The 17926-nt window shown below is 42.0% G+C and overlaps 1 protein-coding gene across 4 annotated transcripts in view; it reads right to left on the bottom strand.

Moving 5' to 3' along the window:
• Positions 1-3959: 3959 nt before the first annotated feature.
• The window catches only part of CAMKMT (calmodulin-lysine N-methyltransferase), a 325200-nt gene continuing 311233 nt past the window's right edge, over positions 3960-17926 (bottom strand). For 3 of the 4 annotated variants that reach the window (XM_045549518.1, XM_045549519.1, XM_045549522.1), the window contains 2 exons: positions 10493-10624; positions 3960-4581 (listed from right to left, as the gene is read on the bottom strand). In XM_045549518.1, the coding sequence (XP_045405474.1) occupies positions 4504-4581; positions 10493-10624 (210 nt within the window). In that variant the 3' untranslated portion in view covers positions 3960-4503. Of the gene's footprint in view, positions 4582-10492; positions 10625-13238; positions 13397-17926 lie in introns of those variants that run through there. The other variant, XM_045549520.1, reaches the window with a different exon arrangement.

Here is a 17926-nt window from a genome sequence, read left to right as displayed (position 1 = left end):
TTTATAAATGATATAAAATCTGCTTCTAGTCTCTGAAAAAAAAACCACAAGCATGGCACACTGCAATTTTGGAAGGATTTAAAATATGTGATTTTTGCTGGTACCTACTGTATTGGGTTTTATATAAAGCTTTTTTCAATAAGGTAAATTGTTACATGACAAACTCATCTTCCACCATTATCATCTGCTGTTTGTGTTTAACAACAGGAGTCCCGCTCTAACAAAACTGTTGTAATGGCTGTACAAATTACTCAGCTGAAAGCTTTTCACCAAACAAAACAGTATTAATCAGCAGTTCTTATGAAGGTGCTAATTAAAAACAATTTTCTTCCTCAGTTTGCAATACTAAAACCATCTTCACTTGCACAGTTTCCAATATACAGCTACTGTATTTGCTCACACTTCAGGCCCTCTATTAACTATTGAATCTCCCATTAGCCATTTTATTACATTTCTGTTTACAAGCTTGTTGACATTTTAAAAGTCACAGTATGATCTGTTTTATCTATTAAAAAATGTATTAATTGAAAAGTCAGGGGGACAAAAAAGGCAAAATACAGATTCCAAATGCACAGACTTCCAGGGCAGAGAACACAGTGAGCATTTAGCCACAGCCTGGGCTGTAAGCTCTCTGGATAAAATGAAATCTGAGAATTAAAAGTGGCATTTCAGGCTTAATGGTTTGTTAAACACTGACGGGCTCCTTCCTAATTTGGAAATAGTCCACTCAGGAGAACATATTTGCCTTGTCTAAAATCAGGGTGAGTTTCAAATCCATCTTTTCTCTATGGGATACATTCAGCATAACTATGACGTTTCATACAGTCTGAACTCAGCTGATTTTAATCTGGGGTCGGGGTGTAGCTGGAATCAAGAAACTGGAGCCCAGATCTCTGGTCTAAACAGCTTCATCTTCCCCGTGACTGTGTGTGTATGTTTCTACATATACTCTCCTTCCCCCTTGTGGGAATCCTGCCCCACCCCCAGAGCCAATGAAAGGGTCTTGCCAGACAATGCTACCGAATTGTCTGGCATAGATTGGAAACAAGTCAGATGCTGACTAAGCACAAAGACAAAAATCCATGGAAGCTGGGTTGAGGGAAAGAGACAGTCCATGCCTATTGAAAAACAAAAAACCCCTAACCCTTAGGATAAGGTTTGCCCCACTTTGGTAGTGGAGAGAAAGAAAAAAAAAAAAAACAACCACTACCTCCTGCCTATGGTATTAAAACCAGGTTCTTCAACTGTCAAAAGCAGTTAACTAGTTTAGGACAGACACCTGGCTGTTGAAATAGGGCTCCGGAGGGCCACTAATCCTTCCATTCACTCGGTTAACTGCTGGATCCCCCAAATTGATTCAACAGGTATGCAGTGGTAAATTCAGCCCATACTGAAGCCAAAGGGAAAATCAGCAAGGGGTGGGCAGCTCTTCTCTGAAAACACCGGAGGAACCAGCCAGAAAAGCTTTTATGGCCCTGACAAGTTTTCTGCTGAATACTGAGCACCTAAATTACCCTTCCCTAATGGAAGTTACATTTTCATGCTCAGTCAAAAAGCCAACAAAATACACAATTTATACAAAATAGCATCAACCTCTTAGGTAGTCTTTTCTAGCACTTTTATCCCAATTCACAGCATATGTCTTGCTATAAAATAAAATACATTTCTTATAACCAACTTGTATGTGGCTATTCATATCACCACATTAGAAGTGACCATGGGTGATATTAGAAACATTCTTTCATCCAACCAAATGTACTTAGTATGACAAAGGAAAATCATGAGTTTTATCAGAAGGTACAGGAATACAAAGATGAGGAATACCATAATAATTCTTGTGATTTCCTAAGCATTCAGGCTTCTTTTTGAAACAAATGCATGCATAATTACATGGACAATTATGGAATCGGCCATTCCAATTGCAATTATGCAACCCAATACTGATGCATGGAAAAATCCTAGAGTTCAAAAGAAATGCAAATGGATAAACTTTTTAAACTGCAACATTTTTCCCTTCTCAATATCAGCATTCCATTAACCTTTGAGAAAATAACAACTTTTAAATTATTCAATAATAGATGACATTACTTATTATAAACTTTCAAAGAGCCTGGACTAGAGATATTTCGAGACGAGGATCCCATAAAGCAGCGGTCCCCAACCTTTTTGGCACCAGGGACCATTTTCATGGAAGACAATTTTGCCATAGACTGGGGAAGGAAGGTATAATTTCGGGATGATTCAAGGGCATTACATTTATTGTGCACTTTATTTCTATTATTATTACATTGTAATATATAATGAAATAATTATACAACTCACCATAGGTTGGGGACCCCTGCCATAAAGAACAGATCTGTGAAACCTTTAAAATGTCATAGGAGAGTCTCTAGGTTTTAATCACACAGTAAGTATATTTCTTTACTAGGTATCTCTCTTGGTTGGAATAGCTCAATTCTGACACACAGTTCTCAGATATTTTTTTTTTAAACACATTACTGGTTTACTTTTAAAATATAATTTCTCCCAGAGACATAAACATTGGATTTCTACATCCACAACACACAAATGCAAATTGAATTCTTGCCAATTCATGTATTTTCATGAGAGAAAAAAAGAAATATTCTCATGGTCCTGCTGTTCTATATTTAAAAAGAAAAAAAAAAGAGACCATCTTAGGTGCTACACAGGGATGCGTTTTCTTTGTCTGGCAGACTTAGTTGCAGGTTTTACAGAGGAAATAATTTTTGCTGTATTTTCACCAGTATAGATGGAACTACTTGTGTTGCCTTTTAAAACATGCCAAATTCTAATTTTTAAACAAGAAAATATGAAGCCAGTGTGCAACCTATACAGTCACCAAAGGAGAGCTGCCACTAGCTGAACTACTCAGCTAAATGGCTGGTTTGCATTGCCTGGGCCTTTATCTAGCACTGAGAATAGACTGCTGTTTTATCCAAAGAGGAATAAATTGCTGTTATTGTGATGTTAGCCCATCACTTGGCATTGCAATTCAAGTTTTTGTGAGAAAGAAATGTATGATCTAACTGCGACTTGACCTATGCCTTCCGAGATCCATCTAGGTGCTCTAATGGAGCAGAAAAAGTGGTGAATACAAGGACATGCAAACTGATGGTGAAAAATTTGTTTGATGATAGAAATGGGCAGAGAAGACATTTGAGAGTCGCTGTTTTTATGACAGCTAAGTTTGTTTAACATGCAAAAGGATGCACCTCCCCAGTCCCCCACCTATCACTTTAATTGTATCACACTGAATACACGCTTTGCCTCTACTAAAGATATGAGACTATATAGCTAACCTACTAATGACATTACTGCTAAAGTGGGCACAGATGATTCCTTACAGATAAACATCTGAATTTCCACAAAAGGCATTAGAGCATCTTGCGGATGCACTAGGCAAGGATATGCTTGGGTTCCCTGCAGAAAAGTCATTCTCTCTTAATCCTAGGTAGCATCTATTAAATGTTTACTATACACTTGAATCACAGCATATAACAATATATACTTATTTTAAATAAGATAATTGTGTGATTGAGGTTTTTTTTTTTAAACTCCCCCTGGTTGCAATCTAGTTTATCAACCATTTATTCAAAATTTCTCTGGAAAGGACCTATTTTCAAAGAGGCCTGGAGAACAGCAGCAGTTAGATTTAAGCCCTGATAAAGGCTCACTTTTCATTCATAGTCAGAGCCTAAATGTGCTCTTCTTGTACCTAAACAGATAATAAGCACTCAGCACACTCCCCCTCCTTGACACAGCACACTGAGACTAATCACACATAATTGGGGAGGAGGAGCAGAGGGCTGGCCACGCTATTGTGTCCAGAGGACAAACGGTCAGTTTATGAGGCTTTGGGCTGATGTAGTCATTTCTTATACATCTATAGGGGGAAAAATCCTGTTTAAAAGGAAAAAAGAAAGAGACAGAGACGGAGAAAAGAAATGGCAGATTTAATACAATTAATTGGAGGGAGATCAGAAAGATGTGCTTTACTTATTTCTTTAACCAGGAAAGAATCATGATGTTTGCTCTGTTTACAGATTAAAAACTGCCACCACCAAAACAGAACAAAGACCAATTTTTTTTTAAAGGGGTATGGGAATCACCAAAATAAATTCTGTCTCAATTAGAGGGAAAACTGTTTAGGTTGCTCACCAGTCAAATTCTGATCTCAGCCAGGCAGCTTATACATATTTAAAGACAAACAAAGGTTTGGTGCAGAAGCAAGAGCAACAAGCAGACTGTAAAAAGAATCTGTGAGGACCCTGGCAGGGGTGCTGGGGAACAGCGAGGGTGAGGCCAGGGGGAGTCCGTAACCCACACGTGAAATGTCACACGGGGGTGGGGGCCGAGTCCTGGGGGCTCGGAAATCTCAGGGAGCCAATGGCTTGCTGCATATCATACCCATTACAGATTTCTGGTTTTGTGAAAATATTCCCTGTGCCCTTGATGTCTTCTTCTTTCGAGGAGCTTAATCTTCTATCCATTTTTGGTTAAAGTAAGCAGAAGTGGGTAATGAAGGTTTTCTTCATATATGTTCGGGTTTTCCTTTTTCAACTGAAAACAATAATAGAAAAAATGGGAAGGGGACTCAGATTAGGAAATTTTATCAGTCAATGTTAATATTGAGTATAATGATGACTTTTTACCCAAACATATAGCTCTGTAAAAATAAATCACTAAAACGTGACTCAAAGTAGTTCTCAGTGACAATGCTATACATTACGATGGGAATCTTTTTTGGGGGGGGTAGTGTGTTTTTTCATAAATACTCAAACTGCATTTGTGAGCTCTATGAAGATTGAAGCACTTGACTGAAGGGAGAGCTGGGGCTTGTTCATCCTCACCAGACCTGCCATGGCATGGAAGCGTCTGCTCTCTGTCCCTCTGTCCCCAACCAATGCCACACTACTGAGGCAGGCAGGCATTTCACATCACTGCTTGGAGACTGTGGCAACACCTGGGCACGAGGAAAGGCTTGTGGGGCCTAAGACATTTCAAAGGCTCTCCAGGTGCTTCTTAGGGGTTTTAATATTAATGATAAGTAATTCAAAAATTCTTTTATCCAAGGACAAGAACATAGTCCAACATTTAGAGCGGCAACATTTGATACTGCTCAGGTGAAGCTCTGAGGACTTTATTGTGATAAGATTTTTAAATCTAATCAATGTCCTCAAATCTAAAATACACTTTTTCCTCATTTGGCTAGAATAGTTTTGAAAGTCATATTTATATTGATTGCAGCAAATAGTAAATTTGCTATTTATATTCTTTTTCTTTCTTTTTTTTTTTGAGACAGAGTCTCGCTCTGTTGCCCAGGCTAGAGTGAGTGCCGTGGCGTCAGCCTAGCTCACAGCAACCTCAAACTCCTGGGCTTAAGCGATCCTCCTGCCTCAGCCTCCCAAGTAGCTGGGACTACAGGCATGTGCCACCATGCCCGGCTAATTTTTTCTATATATATATTTTTAGTTGGCCATATAATTTCTTTCTATTTTTAGTAGAGACGGGATCTCGCTCTTGCTCAGGCTGGTCTCGAACTCCTGACCTCGAGTGATCCACCCGCCTCGGCCTCCCAGAGGGCTAGGATTATAGGCGTGAGCCACCGCGCCCGGCCAAATTTGCTATTTATAAAGACAAGATTAATACTTTCGAAGTTGGAATTTACAATCCAGTTGTCAATTCATATTTTAAATTATAAAGATCAGAAATAAATATATCTCTTAATTATACTTGGAACCAATTCCTTTATTGTTTTAAATCAGTCAAACATTCCTGCAGCCCCACCCCACCCTAAAGCTAAATGAATGGTTCCACCATCACTGTTTTCTGGATTGGTCTGCCTCCGGCATGTTAACATGAATCTTTTTGAAGTGCAAGTTTCTTCTAAATCACTTTCCCAAACTGTGACATGCCCTCACTATTATTGGGGACAGGAGCCATGAGCCTGCTTTCCCTTTTCCACTGGAGAACATAAAGCTAATTCAGTCTTTACTTTCTAATCTACCTTCCCAAGAACCGATGGTGGTACAATCACTGAAGTGACTTCTTTCTCTTGTCTTAGATGGAGTCTGTTCTGTTTGCAGATGATTTGTTGTGTATTTAGAAAGATATTCATGGATTTTTGTTGCCACCAAAGTAGTGACAGTGTTAATCCTAAACACAGGTCCCTCAACATCACTCTTCAATAATAATTTTTTAAAATGCCGAGTAAACGGCTTCTCGGACTTCCTAATCCACATCCACTAACGGGGACCTACCAACTGTAAATACCTTTGTTGCTAGTTGCCCTAGTGATAGAGGGAGCTCACTGAAATATTTTACAGAGGGAAGAGGGGGCCAAGCTAGCTAAATTCTTTCCTCAGGGATTGGGGATAAGGGAAAGTTGATTACTCAGCGTCAGTCAGCTGACCTACTCACTCACAATGCACTAATATACAGAGACTCAAATGAGCTCTTTATAAAGTCCCTGAGGTAATATGTGGGATAAATAATTCTTCTGTAAATATGGGTTAGAAATCACTTTTAACTTGGATTCTATGCTGACCTCTGGAGGCCAAAGCAGAGGCTTCGTTGCTGGAAGGGGCCAGGGGCCGGCCGGGTCTTGACTGTGAGCCCTTCCCTCGATGGGGAAGAGCCAACAGCCGTCAAAGGCAACGCCGTCACCCCGCGCCGGATCACTGCTGAACAGAGCCAGTCCGTTAGGGGAGGGCACTTGAATACACACAAAGCTGTGGGGAAATACTTTCTTCGTTGGGAGAACGTTATGAGGTTTAAGAATAATTCCATATACTCAGGCTGTACTTCTTTGCCCAATTCATAATTACAATTTTAACAAATGAAAAAAAGCACCTTGAAAAAAATGAACAAAACCCAAATTGTGAATAAAACAATTTTTCAATTTCATAGGTTAAAACAGGGCCTTTGAGGACTGAACTAAATTATATAGCAGCTATTAGTAGCATTATGCTTTACTTCATAATTGGATGTAACACGCTCAGCCTTGCTCCTGCGTGAGCAGCAGCAGCGGGAGTGGAGTTCAGACTGTTTACCCTTTACAGTATCCACAATTATCAACAGCACACCACACAGATTATAAGCACCAGCCACTTGTAATGTGGCATTTTGAATAGATAAGCAGAAGTGCAATATGGCTGTGCTTTTAACACAAATGTACTGAATTCATAGTGCAGCCCAAGCCTATTTCCAGACCTACGTACAAAAATACAGAAAATAAACACTCGAGGGTGGTTTTGCGAAAGTTAAAAACAAAACAAAACAAAAAAACAACAAAAACCCATGGCATGTAAAATTATATTTCAAGGAACATTTGCATGAATGAGAATATTTTTATTAACTAATTTCAAGCCAGCTGTAATCTCTAAGTTACATCTCTACCTTGCTAAACAATTTGCTATCTTAACATCCTACCTAAAGGTTTGGAACCACACCATGGGGCAATGCATTCGATTCCCAGCCTGGAGGAGACCAAGACGCTGGGGAGGAGAGGGAAGTGTTTTATTTTTTCTTCCCGTTGCCTGGACGAACAGAAAGGCAATATTTTAAAAACATACTACACCTTTGGCTGCCTGGTTTCTGAGCACGCTGGCTGCATGGTGTGGGCACAGTTTAACAAAAGCACTGGCAGAAAAGTGCAGAATGGCACCGTTTTGATTACAGGCTTGCTTTTTAACGGAAATAAAATTTCACAGTTAACAATGAGAGGTGAAAAGTTTAAGAGGCAAAGCTGTTCCTCCTGATCACTGACTGTTAATCAGCTTCATGGGTGGTTGCCTAAATCTGTAGATTTTTTTTTTTTTTTTACCTTGCACTACTGCCAAGATTGTAACTAATTTTTTCCCCTGTTGTAAGAGGAGGGGTGGAAAACTCGGCATCGAAGGCAGCTGTGTATGAGTGACGCGAGGCACTAATGCAGAGGGCAAAATTAAAATTCATGAATCTCTTCACAACCATTTGTGTAACAAGATTAAGACGGGACAGCGGAAAAGAGCGGCATTATCAGGCGTCTTACAGTCCTCCAGCTGGTTACGCTCTATTCCAACACAGTAGGGCTAAGAGGATAACACGCAGCCTGAAGGAAAACGCCGCTCCTCCATCGGGGAGCAGCGCGTCCCAGGGACAACGGGGCTTTGGCCAGAGACGGACAGGAAGAAAGCTGATTGCCGCTCAAGATGGAAAACTTTTAAGCCCTGGCTATTAGCACGCGGCCAACAAAAGCCGCCAGGGTGGAGAGTCGCGGCGGCCGTGCCGGCCCTGCACGTCCCCGGAGCCCGGGGCGGGCGGCGGCCGGAGGGCGCGGGGTGCTGCCTCGGGCCTCCGCCCGCGCCCTGCTGACGGGCACTGGGGCCGGGCGAGGAGCAGGGACGCTCTCCACTCGCTCCAGCTGGGCCCGCGGCTCCCTGTCCGGCCTCGGCGAGATCCTTCTCCTGCAAAGGAGAACTCCCCAACTCCCCCGTGCGAGCTGGAGCTGGGTCATCGGGCCTCGGCTCCGGTCAGTCAGCACACGGTATCGCCGCGGCTGGAGCAGGGACCCAAGGGACGAGAGGTGTTCTTTTGCTAGAAGCAGAACACCAAACTAGCTGCAATAGCTCTCATCATTCAAAATATATATCACGGGTGCCCCTTTACCCAGGGCACTCCAACTCTGCAGAATATTCTCCTAGGGCTCCACATGCTCATCCCTCACCACACAAGGAGGAGAACTATTTCTTAGTCCAAGGTCAGCAAAGAGTGGAATTTGACTTTTCGGAAGTGACTAAGGGCACTTATTTATGGAAATTTATTTTGGGGGGACCAATCAGTCGGTGATTACCTCTGGAGCACTAACTGGGCATGGTGCACTATCCCAATGAAGAGGCCTTTTAAAGATGTATGGAATGTGGGTGCTTAGCAGGGTAGTGTGCATCGTTGGAAATAAAAAGAGGAGGTGCTGGCCACAAGGTGCTGACACTCTAAAGTTCTAGAGAAAGGAGAGGTGGGCATGCCCAATACCCTTCGCATCTTTCAGGGAGGAGACAGAGAGTTTCAGGCACAATGTCCGCTCTGTGCTGGTGGAAAAACCCAGACTTTGCTCTCCTGAGCTGCTCTGGGGGAAAGTGAATGACATGGCATTGAAGCAGCCCTTATGTGATCCCCTTAGCTCCAGCCAGACCCTGGAGAGAAGGCCATGTTATTCCTGCAGGTGGAGGAGCTCAGGGGGCCAGGAGAGACCCTCCCCGTCCCCACATCAGGTAAAGCTTTCAGAGCCATTCCTTTTGTTCTGGGGAGGAGTTGCAAAGGGAAAACCATCATTCTAGAGAAGCAGGTAAGATTTGAATCTCATGCCATTCTTTTTTTTATTTTCTGATTGTGAGAAATGGGAATGGGTCTGAAGCCACCAGTGAGAGAATATGGTTTAACTCTTTCAGTTCACAAAGCACTATTTTTTTCTCTAGAGGCTAAATGGAGCCTTATATATGCAAAGAATCAAACCCATTTCAAGAAAGTGGGAATTTCTTTTCTCTTGCTTGGAAGATCAGATTCATTTTGCATATAATTTTTCAAAAGCTTACACACTGCTACATTATATCATAGGCCTGGGTAACAAAGAATGCTGTTCACATTGTTCCAGAAGAAAATTAAGCTCAGGCCTTTACTTTTATGCAGTCACAACTTATGAAATCCTGACAAGTTAAAGTCTCTTGCCAAGGTCAGACTAGCTCAGTGAAGGGAGATTTCTGTAAGGCACAAAATAACAGAAGTAATATATGTTATACTAGTCGCTGTGACATGTATTAGCAAATGTGAGAATCCTAAAAAGTTTTTGGTGAAACACTTGCCTCTCAGTGTCCTATATTGCTCCATACCTATAAATAATAAAAAGGCTGATAACATTGCTTTATGTAAGCAGGCTTAGAAATCACTCTCAGATAAGTGCTTTTGACCTAAATCTTGTAGCGCCTCGATCTGACATATCACCCCACAACTGTGAAATTCTGTATGAGATTTAACAGTCTCAAACTGCCAACTGACCCAGCCATAAAACAAGCAGAGATAAAGATTTACAGTCCAACATGATACAATTAGACATTCACCTTCTATTTATTTCAGTGCAGCTGAGCATTTAACCTACTTAAAAGCTGAAGGTTTTTCATTAAAATATAAATGCATGTTTATCATTCATTCTATGCCACCTCCCTTTGCATCCTACAAATTAGTCTATTATGAATGAAAAGATTAGTTTGTTTCAGGGAAAGAAGTAAACAGGAATGGTTTCTGTGAAATCCTTCTAGACATGCAAAGATAAAAGATGGCTTTACCACACAAAATAATCAGATACAAATAGCTGTTCAGAAGCAACACACCTAAGGAGTACTTTAATCAAATATTTAGGTTACCTGCCAAAAAGACCATGATCTCTTCAAAATGCAATGCGGATTAAAGTGTTATCTAACACAAGCAGAAAACTAACCTTGGAGTGGAAGTTTGAAATGTGTTCATCATAATTTTCATGTCTTTGGATAGAGAAACCAGCTTTTTCAGCTAGACTGCAAAACTGGTTTACAGTATTCCCTCGGCGTGGGGCAAATACCATTGCTTTCCCCTAGAACATTAAAAAGGAAATTCACACATTTTAAAATTGGAAGGCAACCAAACATAACAGACGTTGGCCAAAGCATTTAATGTACTCCTCTCAGACAGAAATACTCAATTGTTCTTGAGATGTCCACACAGGATGGGTATTCACAGTGAGAATAATTTCCAGGATAGATATACATCAAATAAGAAAAAAAAATTCATGTTCAAATGTCCAGTTGCTCTGTTTCATCCTTTTCAAACAATGCATATAATAAACAATATGTGGTTGAAAGTTCGTGTTCTGAATAATACCCACTGTCTCAGGGCCAATAGCTTAAAATACCTAATAGATTTTCGAGTAACTGGTCCAGGGAAGTTCCACTCACCTTGTGACTCCGTAGCACCTGCCAACACATCCGCAACACGGCTCCAGAGCAGGTGGCAGCAAATGCTTATATATGTTAGTTTATTGTGCCCTGAAAATTCAGTACCAAGAAATCCTTCCTAGAGACAAATAACCACAGATCCTTTTGGGGAGTTTTCACGTTTCAGTCCTGTACCAGCCTTGTCTGTGAGCACGCCGCCAGAGACAAGGCTTCCAGGGTCTTGGTTTCCAACTTCACTGAATCCCTCATAAGGGTCATTGCTATAGCAAAGCTGCTCCTCACAATACTCAAACGGTTGCTTTGCAAAGAAAGTGGTATGGTGAGTGTAAACAGGCTTTTCTAATAATCCACACAATCTTATGAGACTGTGGCAGTGGGGAGAATGAGAGGACTGGAATATACCATATACTGAATTGCAGAGGACTATCTGACATGAAACTTCACAAGGACAATTTGCTAACTACTGGGTGCATGTAGATTTTCCCTCCATTTCCCAGATGTGAACAGAATGGCCAAACTTCAGAATCTCTTTTTCTTTCTATTTTTTTTTAAAGATGGCTGTATGCTTCTGTTAATTTCAAGGATACACTTCACCTCTGTGAAATGTAAGGTAAAACCACTTCAGGTTTTGAAAGAATTGGGAAAATATACCCCAGTTTCTTATGAAAGGTGGTTTATCATTCATACCTACCAACTATTTCTTGAGCATCTGGTACATCAGACATGGAGCTGGGCATTCACGTACACATCATCTCCTTTAGTCTTCAAACACCCCATGTTGTAGGTATTAGCAGCTCTTCCATTAATGCTTAGAAGCTCCAACACTGATGCTCTTTCCAACTACACTACATCGGCTCCTCATTAGTAACAGTGATGACAATAATAATGATAGTTGCCACTGTGCTGGGTGCTTCACAAACCCTCCCTTTAATCCCCTCAACGATCTTCTCAACAACTTTGTATAGTAGACATGGCATTTTACACATGATCGAATATGCAGGGAAGGATTTGAAGACTGTAAGTAGGAACTGTATAGTAGAAAAGATTGTGGACTTAAAAGGAGTCTCCACCATTAAACAGTTGTGGCACTTCAGGACAATCAGAAACAAAAGAATCAAGAACCTGTTGAGCTGGAAGGGAAATTGGAGATGTCCAATCTCCTCCTTCTATGGATAAGAACCTTAAGCCATTCTAGCCGATCCACTGAGTTTTCTCATCCATCAAATGGGAAGAACAAAGCCTATCCTGCCTTTCTTTTCCCCCAGCACATTGTGAGAATCAAATGAAGTGATGGATGTGAAAATAATTTAGAAAAACAAGCTTATACAGATGTAAGATTAAAAAATCCACACCTACTAACAGTGCTATATAAATTCCATTAAGTCTCTCCCCCTCTCTCCCTCACTTACCTAGAAGAAAATCCACCAACACACTGTCCTGGACATCAAGTGTGTTTTCATACTGTGTTTACATAGACATGTACACACTCAGGCACATAATTATAGCAGCACCAATCATGCCACTACACTTAAGGTTCTGTCAGCTTTTCCAATATTAATTGCTATTTTCAGGCGGTTTTCAAACTTAGCAGCAAAAATTCATTTTTACGTGAAACTAGATATAATACGTGGTCTCAGCAGGAGAGCAAAAGTCTCCATTAGAAAAAAAAAGGGGAATGCTAGTAGGTCATTTTAGTCATTTCTAAGAGCTGGCTTGCCATTTCTGGATTTTTGAATAATGGAAGTTGTTATATTTTAAAGTCACCTACAAAAACTATCTTGAAGAGTTGAACAGTTGGTTTTCAACAGCCATTATCTAAGGTATTACCATAATGTTTGCAGGGCTACAGGTTTCTTGGTTGGGCCAACGCCTGGGTACACTAAGCACACGCTCTGCACGTGACGTCTTCTTGCCAGTGGAGGTGAACTGCACCAGACTGCAACTAAGCATGTGGCAGTGCTCTCTGTCCCAACATCTCTTTCCTCCTTCCCGTCTCGGTTTACCTGTCCTTCCCTAACCACTCTGTCTAGAACAGTAGGCCCCTCCCCTATCACCCAGACCCCCCATCCTAGCTTTATTTTTGTTCTTAGCACTTATCACCACTGACACGCATTGTATCTTGTTTGTCATTGCCCGTTCCTCTGGCTGGAATGAATGCTCCATGACAACGGGATGTTCTAATGTTTTATTCACCACATTTTCTCAGTGCCTTGCATATAGTAAGCACTCAGTCAATATTTGTTGAGAGAATAAACTAAATCCAGATGTTGAGTAATTTTAAAAATGCGGGTCTTTGGGAATTTGAAGGTCACGTTCTATTGTTTATTCTTTTGAAAAGATTTTCTCCAAGAAGCTTTTACGGAGTCAGCTGCTGTGATGGAGTTTCAGAGGGTGGCATTCTGTGCACGGTGCTGTGTACCCACAAGAAAGAGAAAGAGTGGCCAGTAGTTCTAATCTCTAATTACTCAGTTATGACTTTTGATTTCTTTTTCAGTTCATTGAATACAGATACCTTTGAGATGTGTATGAATATTTAGGAGGGAAAATAGTACATCATCTACCTCATGCAATAAATATCCACTAAGCCCTACTGAGTGCTGTGTTCGCCTCTCCCCGTAATGAATGGTTTCAGAAGCCCCCCGCATCTCTAGGGGAGAGAACGCATCATCTGTGGAGAATACAACCAGAGGAATATGCCTTACAATTTGGGCTGCGAAAATCAAAACAAGAAAAAGAATATAGATTTCAAATTAGCCCATCAGTTTAGAAAAATTATTTTCAATTTACCAAAGTACAACTTTCTAAGCATTCAGTCACAGAATCACTTTAAACTCAGAATGAACGCTCCATTGAATGTAAAATTTTGATTGATGAGCAGAAATTTGAGAGATTTCATTTATCCCCGGAGAGAAGAGAGAGAAATTTCACTAAACAACAGTGACACTGTTTACCTTGTGAGCTCAGTTGTTATTTTGCTAGACTAATCTATACTCATATATTAAAGGGTGTACACTTCTAGAAAAAATAAGTATGCTTCAGATTTATTTCAAAAGGAATATGGTATGCCAATGGAATGCCTTTATTCCTTTTTCATTTCCAGGCAACCAACTATTAAACACCAATTACATGTTTAAGCTTAGGCTTACTTTCTATCTCTTTACCTGGTTTCTGAGACGCTGCCGTCACCTGCTTTCTCTCCTACCATTTCTCAGTCTCTCTCAGTCCCCTTCCTGGCTTCTCTCCCACCTGCCCTTTACTTGTCAGTGGTCCCCAGGGCTCTGCCTACTTTTTTTTTTTGCTTCTATCTAATTCTAGGAAATTGTACCAAAGTCCATAGCTTCAACTATTGCTTATACACCAATAACTACAAGTCTATAACTACAGCTTTTGCTATTGCCCGGGGCCCACACCCATAGATCTCTGCATGTGGATAATCCAAAAATACTTTTAATCCATTCTGTCCAAAATGGAACTCAATATTCCGACCCCAAACCCCTACCCTTCCCAAGGCACTACCAGTCCAACACAACACAACACACACACACAGACATACAAGCTGAGTACCTACTAGGTACCAGCCACTTCTGTACCTATCACCTTCAAAATGAAGCTGGAAACCTGGGAATCATGGCCCTTTAAAAATCTTTCAATGCCACATCCCCCAACCTACGTCACTGTCACTTGCAACAGATGGTTCTCAAACTGTGTTCTGAATTGTTTCAAGTGTGGCCTGGAGGGACAAAAGGGAGACCAAGACAGAGGAAGCACTAGTCTCACATCCAGTTTAACTAAAGCTGCTTCACTTTTATCTGTTTTATGATCAGGGTACTGGCTAAAAATTTTTGACCAAAAGGTTCTGCCATTTACCAGGGTTTAAAAACCACTGACCTGCGTCCCTCCTTGGGATGGTAGGCAAAGCTCACTTTGACATGACCCATGCCTTAATCCCTAGCCTCTTCTGCCACTCCCTCTGACTCGCCTTGGGCTGTAGGGAGACCTCTGATATGTTCTTTTACGCATCTTCAAACATGCAAGCATTCTTTTAGGGTGGAATGCCTCTCTTGCCTCCAGTTCTTTGTCTGTCTGGTGTTCTCCCCTCAGCACCCAGACTAGACGCCCTGCCCGGTAATAATGCCTCTGCTGGCCTCTCCGGCCTCCACACTGCATTCCTCCCCCCGGTAGCCACTCCCACTCCCTGCCTCACAGGGTCCCCTGACCTCTGCTACACCCTTGACACCTGCTGGACCATGAGGTCCATCAGGGCAGGGTTATGTTATATCTTCCTCCACCCACAGGTCCTAGCACAGTGTCTGCATCTGAGAGGCACTCAATAAATGTTTGTTGAGTGGATCTTTCAGCAAATGTCCATTCAGTTCCCTCTTCTCGACTTTCGGGTCTCCACTAGCTCTTAAATGGGCGTTTCCAGGTAGAAGTTGGTCCATGCTGGACCTCTAAGGAGCCTTGCTGCTTTCAAGCTCTCTCTTACTCCAGTCCAGCCTTTATGCTATGACCAGAGTGATCTTTCTAGAACCCACATTCGACCACACCACCGCTCAAAAGCTTTCAGTGGCTCTCTGGTACCCATGTGATAAAGCCCAGTCTCTTCATCGTCGTGTCCTTGGCCTTTCATAACTCTCTAACCTCATCTCCTGGCCCTCACCAACCCTAACCCCAAAACCACACAGTCTTACATATCAGCCTGAGCAAACTTCTTGTTGATCCCAAAACACATCATGCTTTTTCATACTCCACGCATAGGAACACTGTTCCCTACACCAGGGATACTACCTTCTGTCCCCTTCCTTCCAGGCTTAGAGTGTCCTTCTTACTATTTGAGGCCAAAGTCAGATACCACTGTCACTAGGGAAGCCTTCCTCATGCAGTTAGTCAGTATCGGTGCTTTCTCTGGGACATCTTTTCTAGGACCCACTGTATTGCACTGTAATTCCTGGTAGCTCATGTACTCACCTGTCCTGGTCAACTATGAGTCTCACGGTGCTCCTGAGTCATGTTTATACTCCTACCCCACCTTCCTCAGCACAGTGCCCAGCAGATAGTAGCTCAACAAATGTTCAAGACAGAGTCCAAACCCTTGAGTATCTCACTTTCTATTGAAGGTATACATTAGGAAGAGGCACAAAGCAAATAAAAAAAGCACGAGGCTGTGTTACATCTCTGCAGCCAGATTATAACTTCCTTAGGGGCAGAGATTCTACCTCATGTCTTGGTATTCTCTGCTGAGCACACAGTGCTGGACATGCTGCATCTGCATTTGGGTGGACTTCAGAAAAGGACTTCTTAGGGCTAGACCCCTGCTCAGAGCATCTTAAAACCATCTGGGTGGCTCTCTGTTGCTACAATCCCTGTTTCAAGGGCACCCCTACAACCAAGTGAGCTAGCTTTGCACCAAGAACAGGTGAGGATCTGCTGGGCCTCCGAGCCAGCAAGCAGGTAAGAGCCCAAGTGTCCTCCAGCACCACACTGATCCCACACACATGACGCAATCTCCCTGAAACAAGCAAAAGCAGATGTCTGTACAGAGGTGAGCAGAGATGTTAGATTTTTTAAAAAGATGAGAAAGTCTATCAGTAAAATGAAATTGCTCTTCTAAAACAGAGAGTCCATGATTTATATTTACAGAACTCCTTGGATATAGGCAGGACTCCAGGAATTTGGTGGTCAGTTAGGGCCAGTTTCTGAAGAAAGTGAAATGAATTCCACAGTGATCTTTTCGAATTCTTGAAGATCAGTCAGCAGTGATAACAAGCTGGAGGGCTGTCGATATTGCACCTCCAGACATCTCCTCGTGGTCCTGAGTAAACTCACACTGCCCAGCCGGCTCAGCTCTCCTTCCTCTGCCCAAAGCCATTTCAGAGGAATATTAGTGGATACTATTTGTTGGTTGTCATTTCTGGGCAAAAGTTCAACTTGGAGGCTGCTGTGGCTATATTTTAAATTACATTTGGGTCCTCCGATATCGGACATTGCTGTTGTCAACGGACTTTAAGGAACACAATAACAGAGTCACCCTATCAATCATCAGCAACAAGAAGCCACTCACCACAGGGAAAAGTGGGAGGGGAGCATCGCTTCTTGGAATGAGTAAAATTTGCTGATTTCATTCCTTTTTAATATCTATTCTATTCTTTTCATCTTTTAAGTTTGCTAGAGTCCCTGGTAGTATTCTGGCAGGAGTTAACCATCTTTACAGTTTCTCTAAACCAGCACGTTGAGGAAAGTTTCCATTTCAGGTGGTGGCAAACATTTCTTGATGAAATTTGGGGCTTTCTGCAATGACTTTCCGAATAGGTGCCTGTGTGGCTAAGATTTTAAGCTTAGTCCTGGGATTTGACATTGCCCTTGGGCCAAGCAAGGAGCCCACCCTGGTGGCTAAGCTCTTGCTGGGGGCCTGTTTCCCTTTAATCACCTTCCTTTCCATCTACTTCTTTGCTTCTGGACCCTGTGACCCCAAACAACTGATTTGCTCAAGCTGGAAATCAAGCACCACCATACTCCCCGCAATAGCAGAATTCATTTCTTTCCACAGCTTGACACTTGAACCTTCATGTTGCAATTATTTCACTCTTGCTGATGTTGTAGTACTCTCTCCCCCCACTCTCTGGGGACTGTCTAGAGTAAACAGTGTCATCTTCATCCAGGTAGACAATCCTCCCGGCACCAGGGCAAGGCCTGCTACAGGTATTCAGGACATGTGTGCAGGGGAGATGTAGAATGCCAGTACCATGCAGAAATTCTCAAAGTCCAGGTCAAGCAAATGGTGTCTTCCTCTCCTGCCAGCATTTCTCCAAGAAAAGTGCTTGGAAAGAGTCCCCCCTGTAGTCCGTATTCACCCAGTCAGAAAGTCTCTCTAGTTCTGCCAGGTAACAAGAGTTAACATTGAAGAGATATGCAGAGCCAATCAGGTACATTACAGTGCATTG

This window comes from Lemur catta, chromosome 4 (genome assembly GCF_020740605.2).
Source record: "Lemur catta isolate mLemCat1 chromosome 4, mLemCat1.pri, whole genome shotgun sequence".
NCBI lineage: Eukaryota > Metazoa > Chordata > Mammalia > Primates > Lemuridae > Lemur > Lemur catta.
This window is presented reverse-complemented; position numbering and strand designations above follow the sequence as displayed.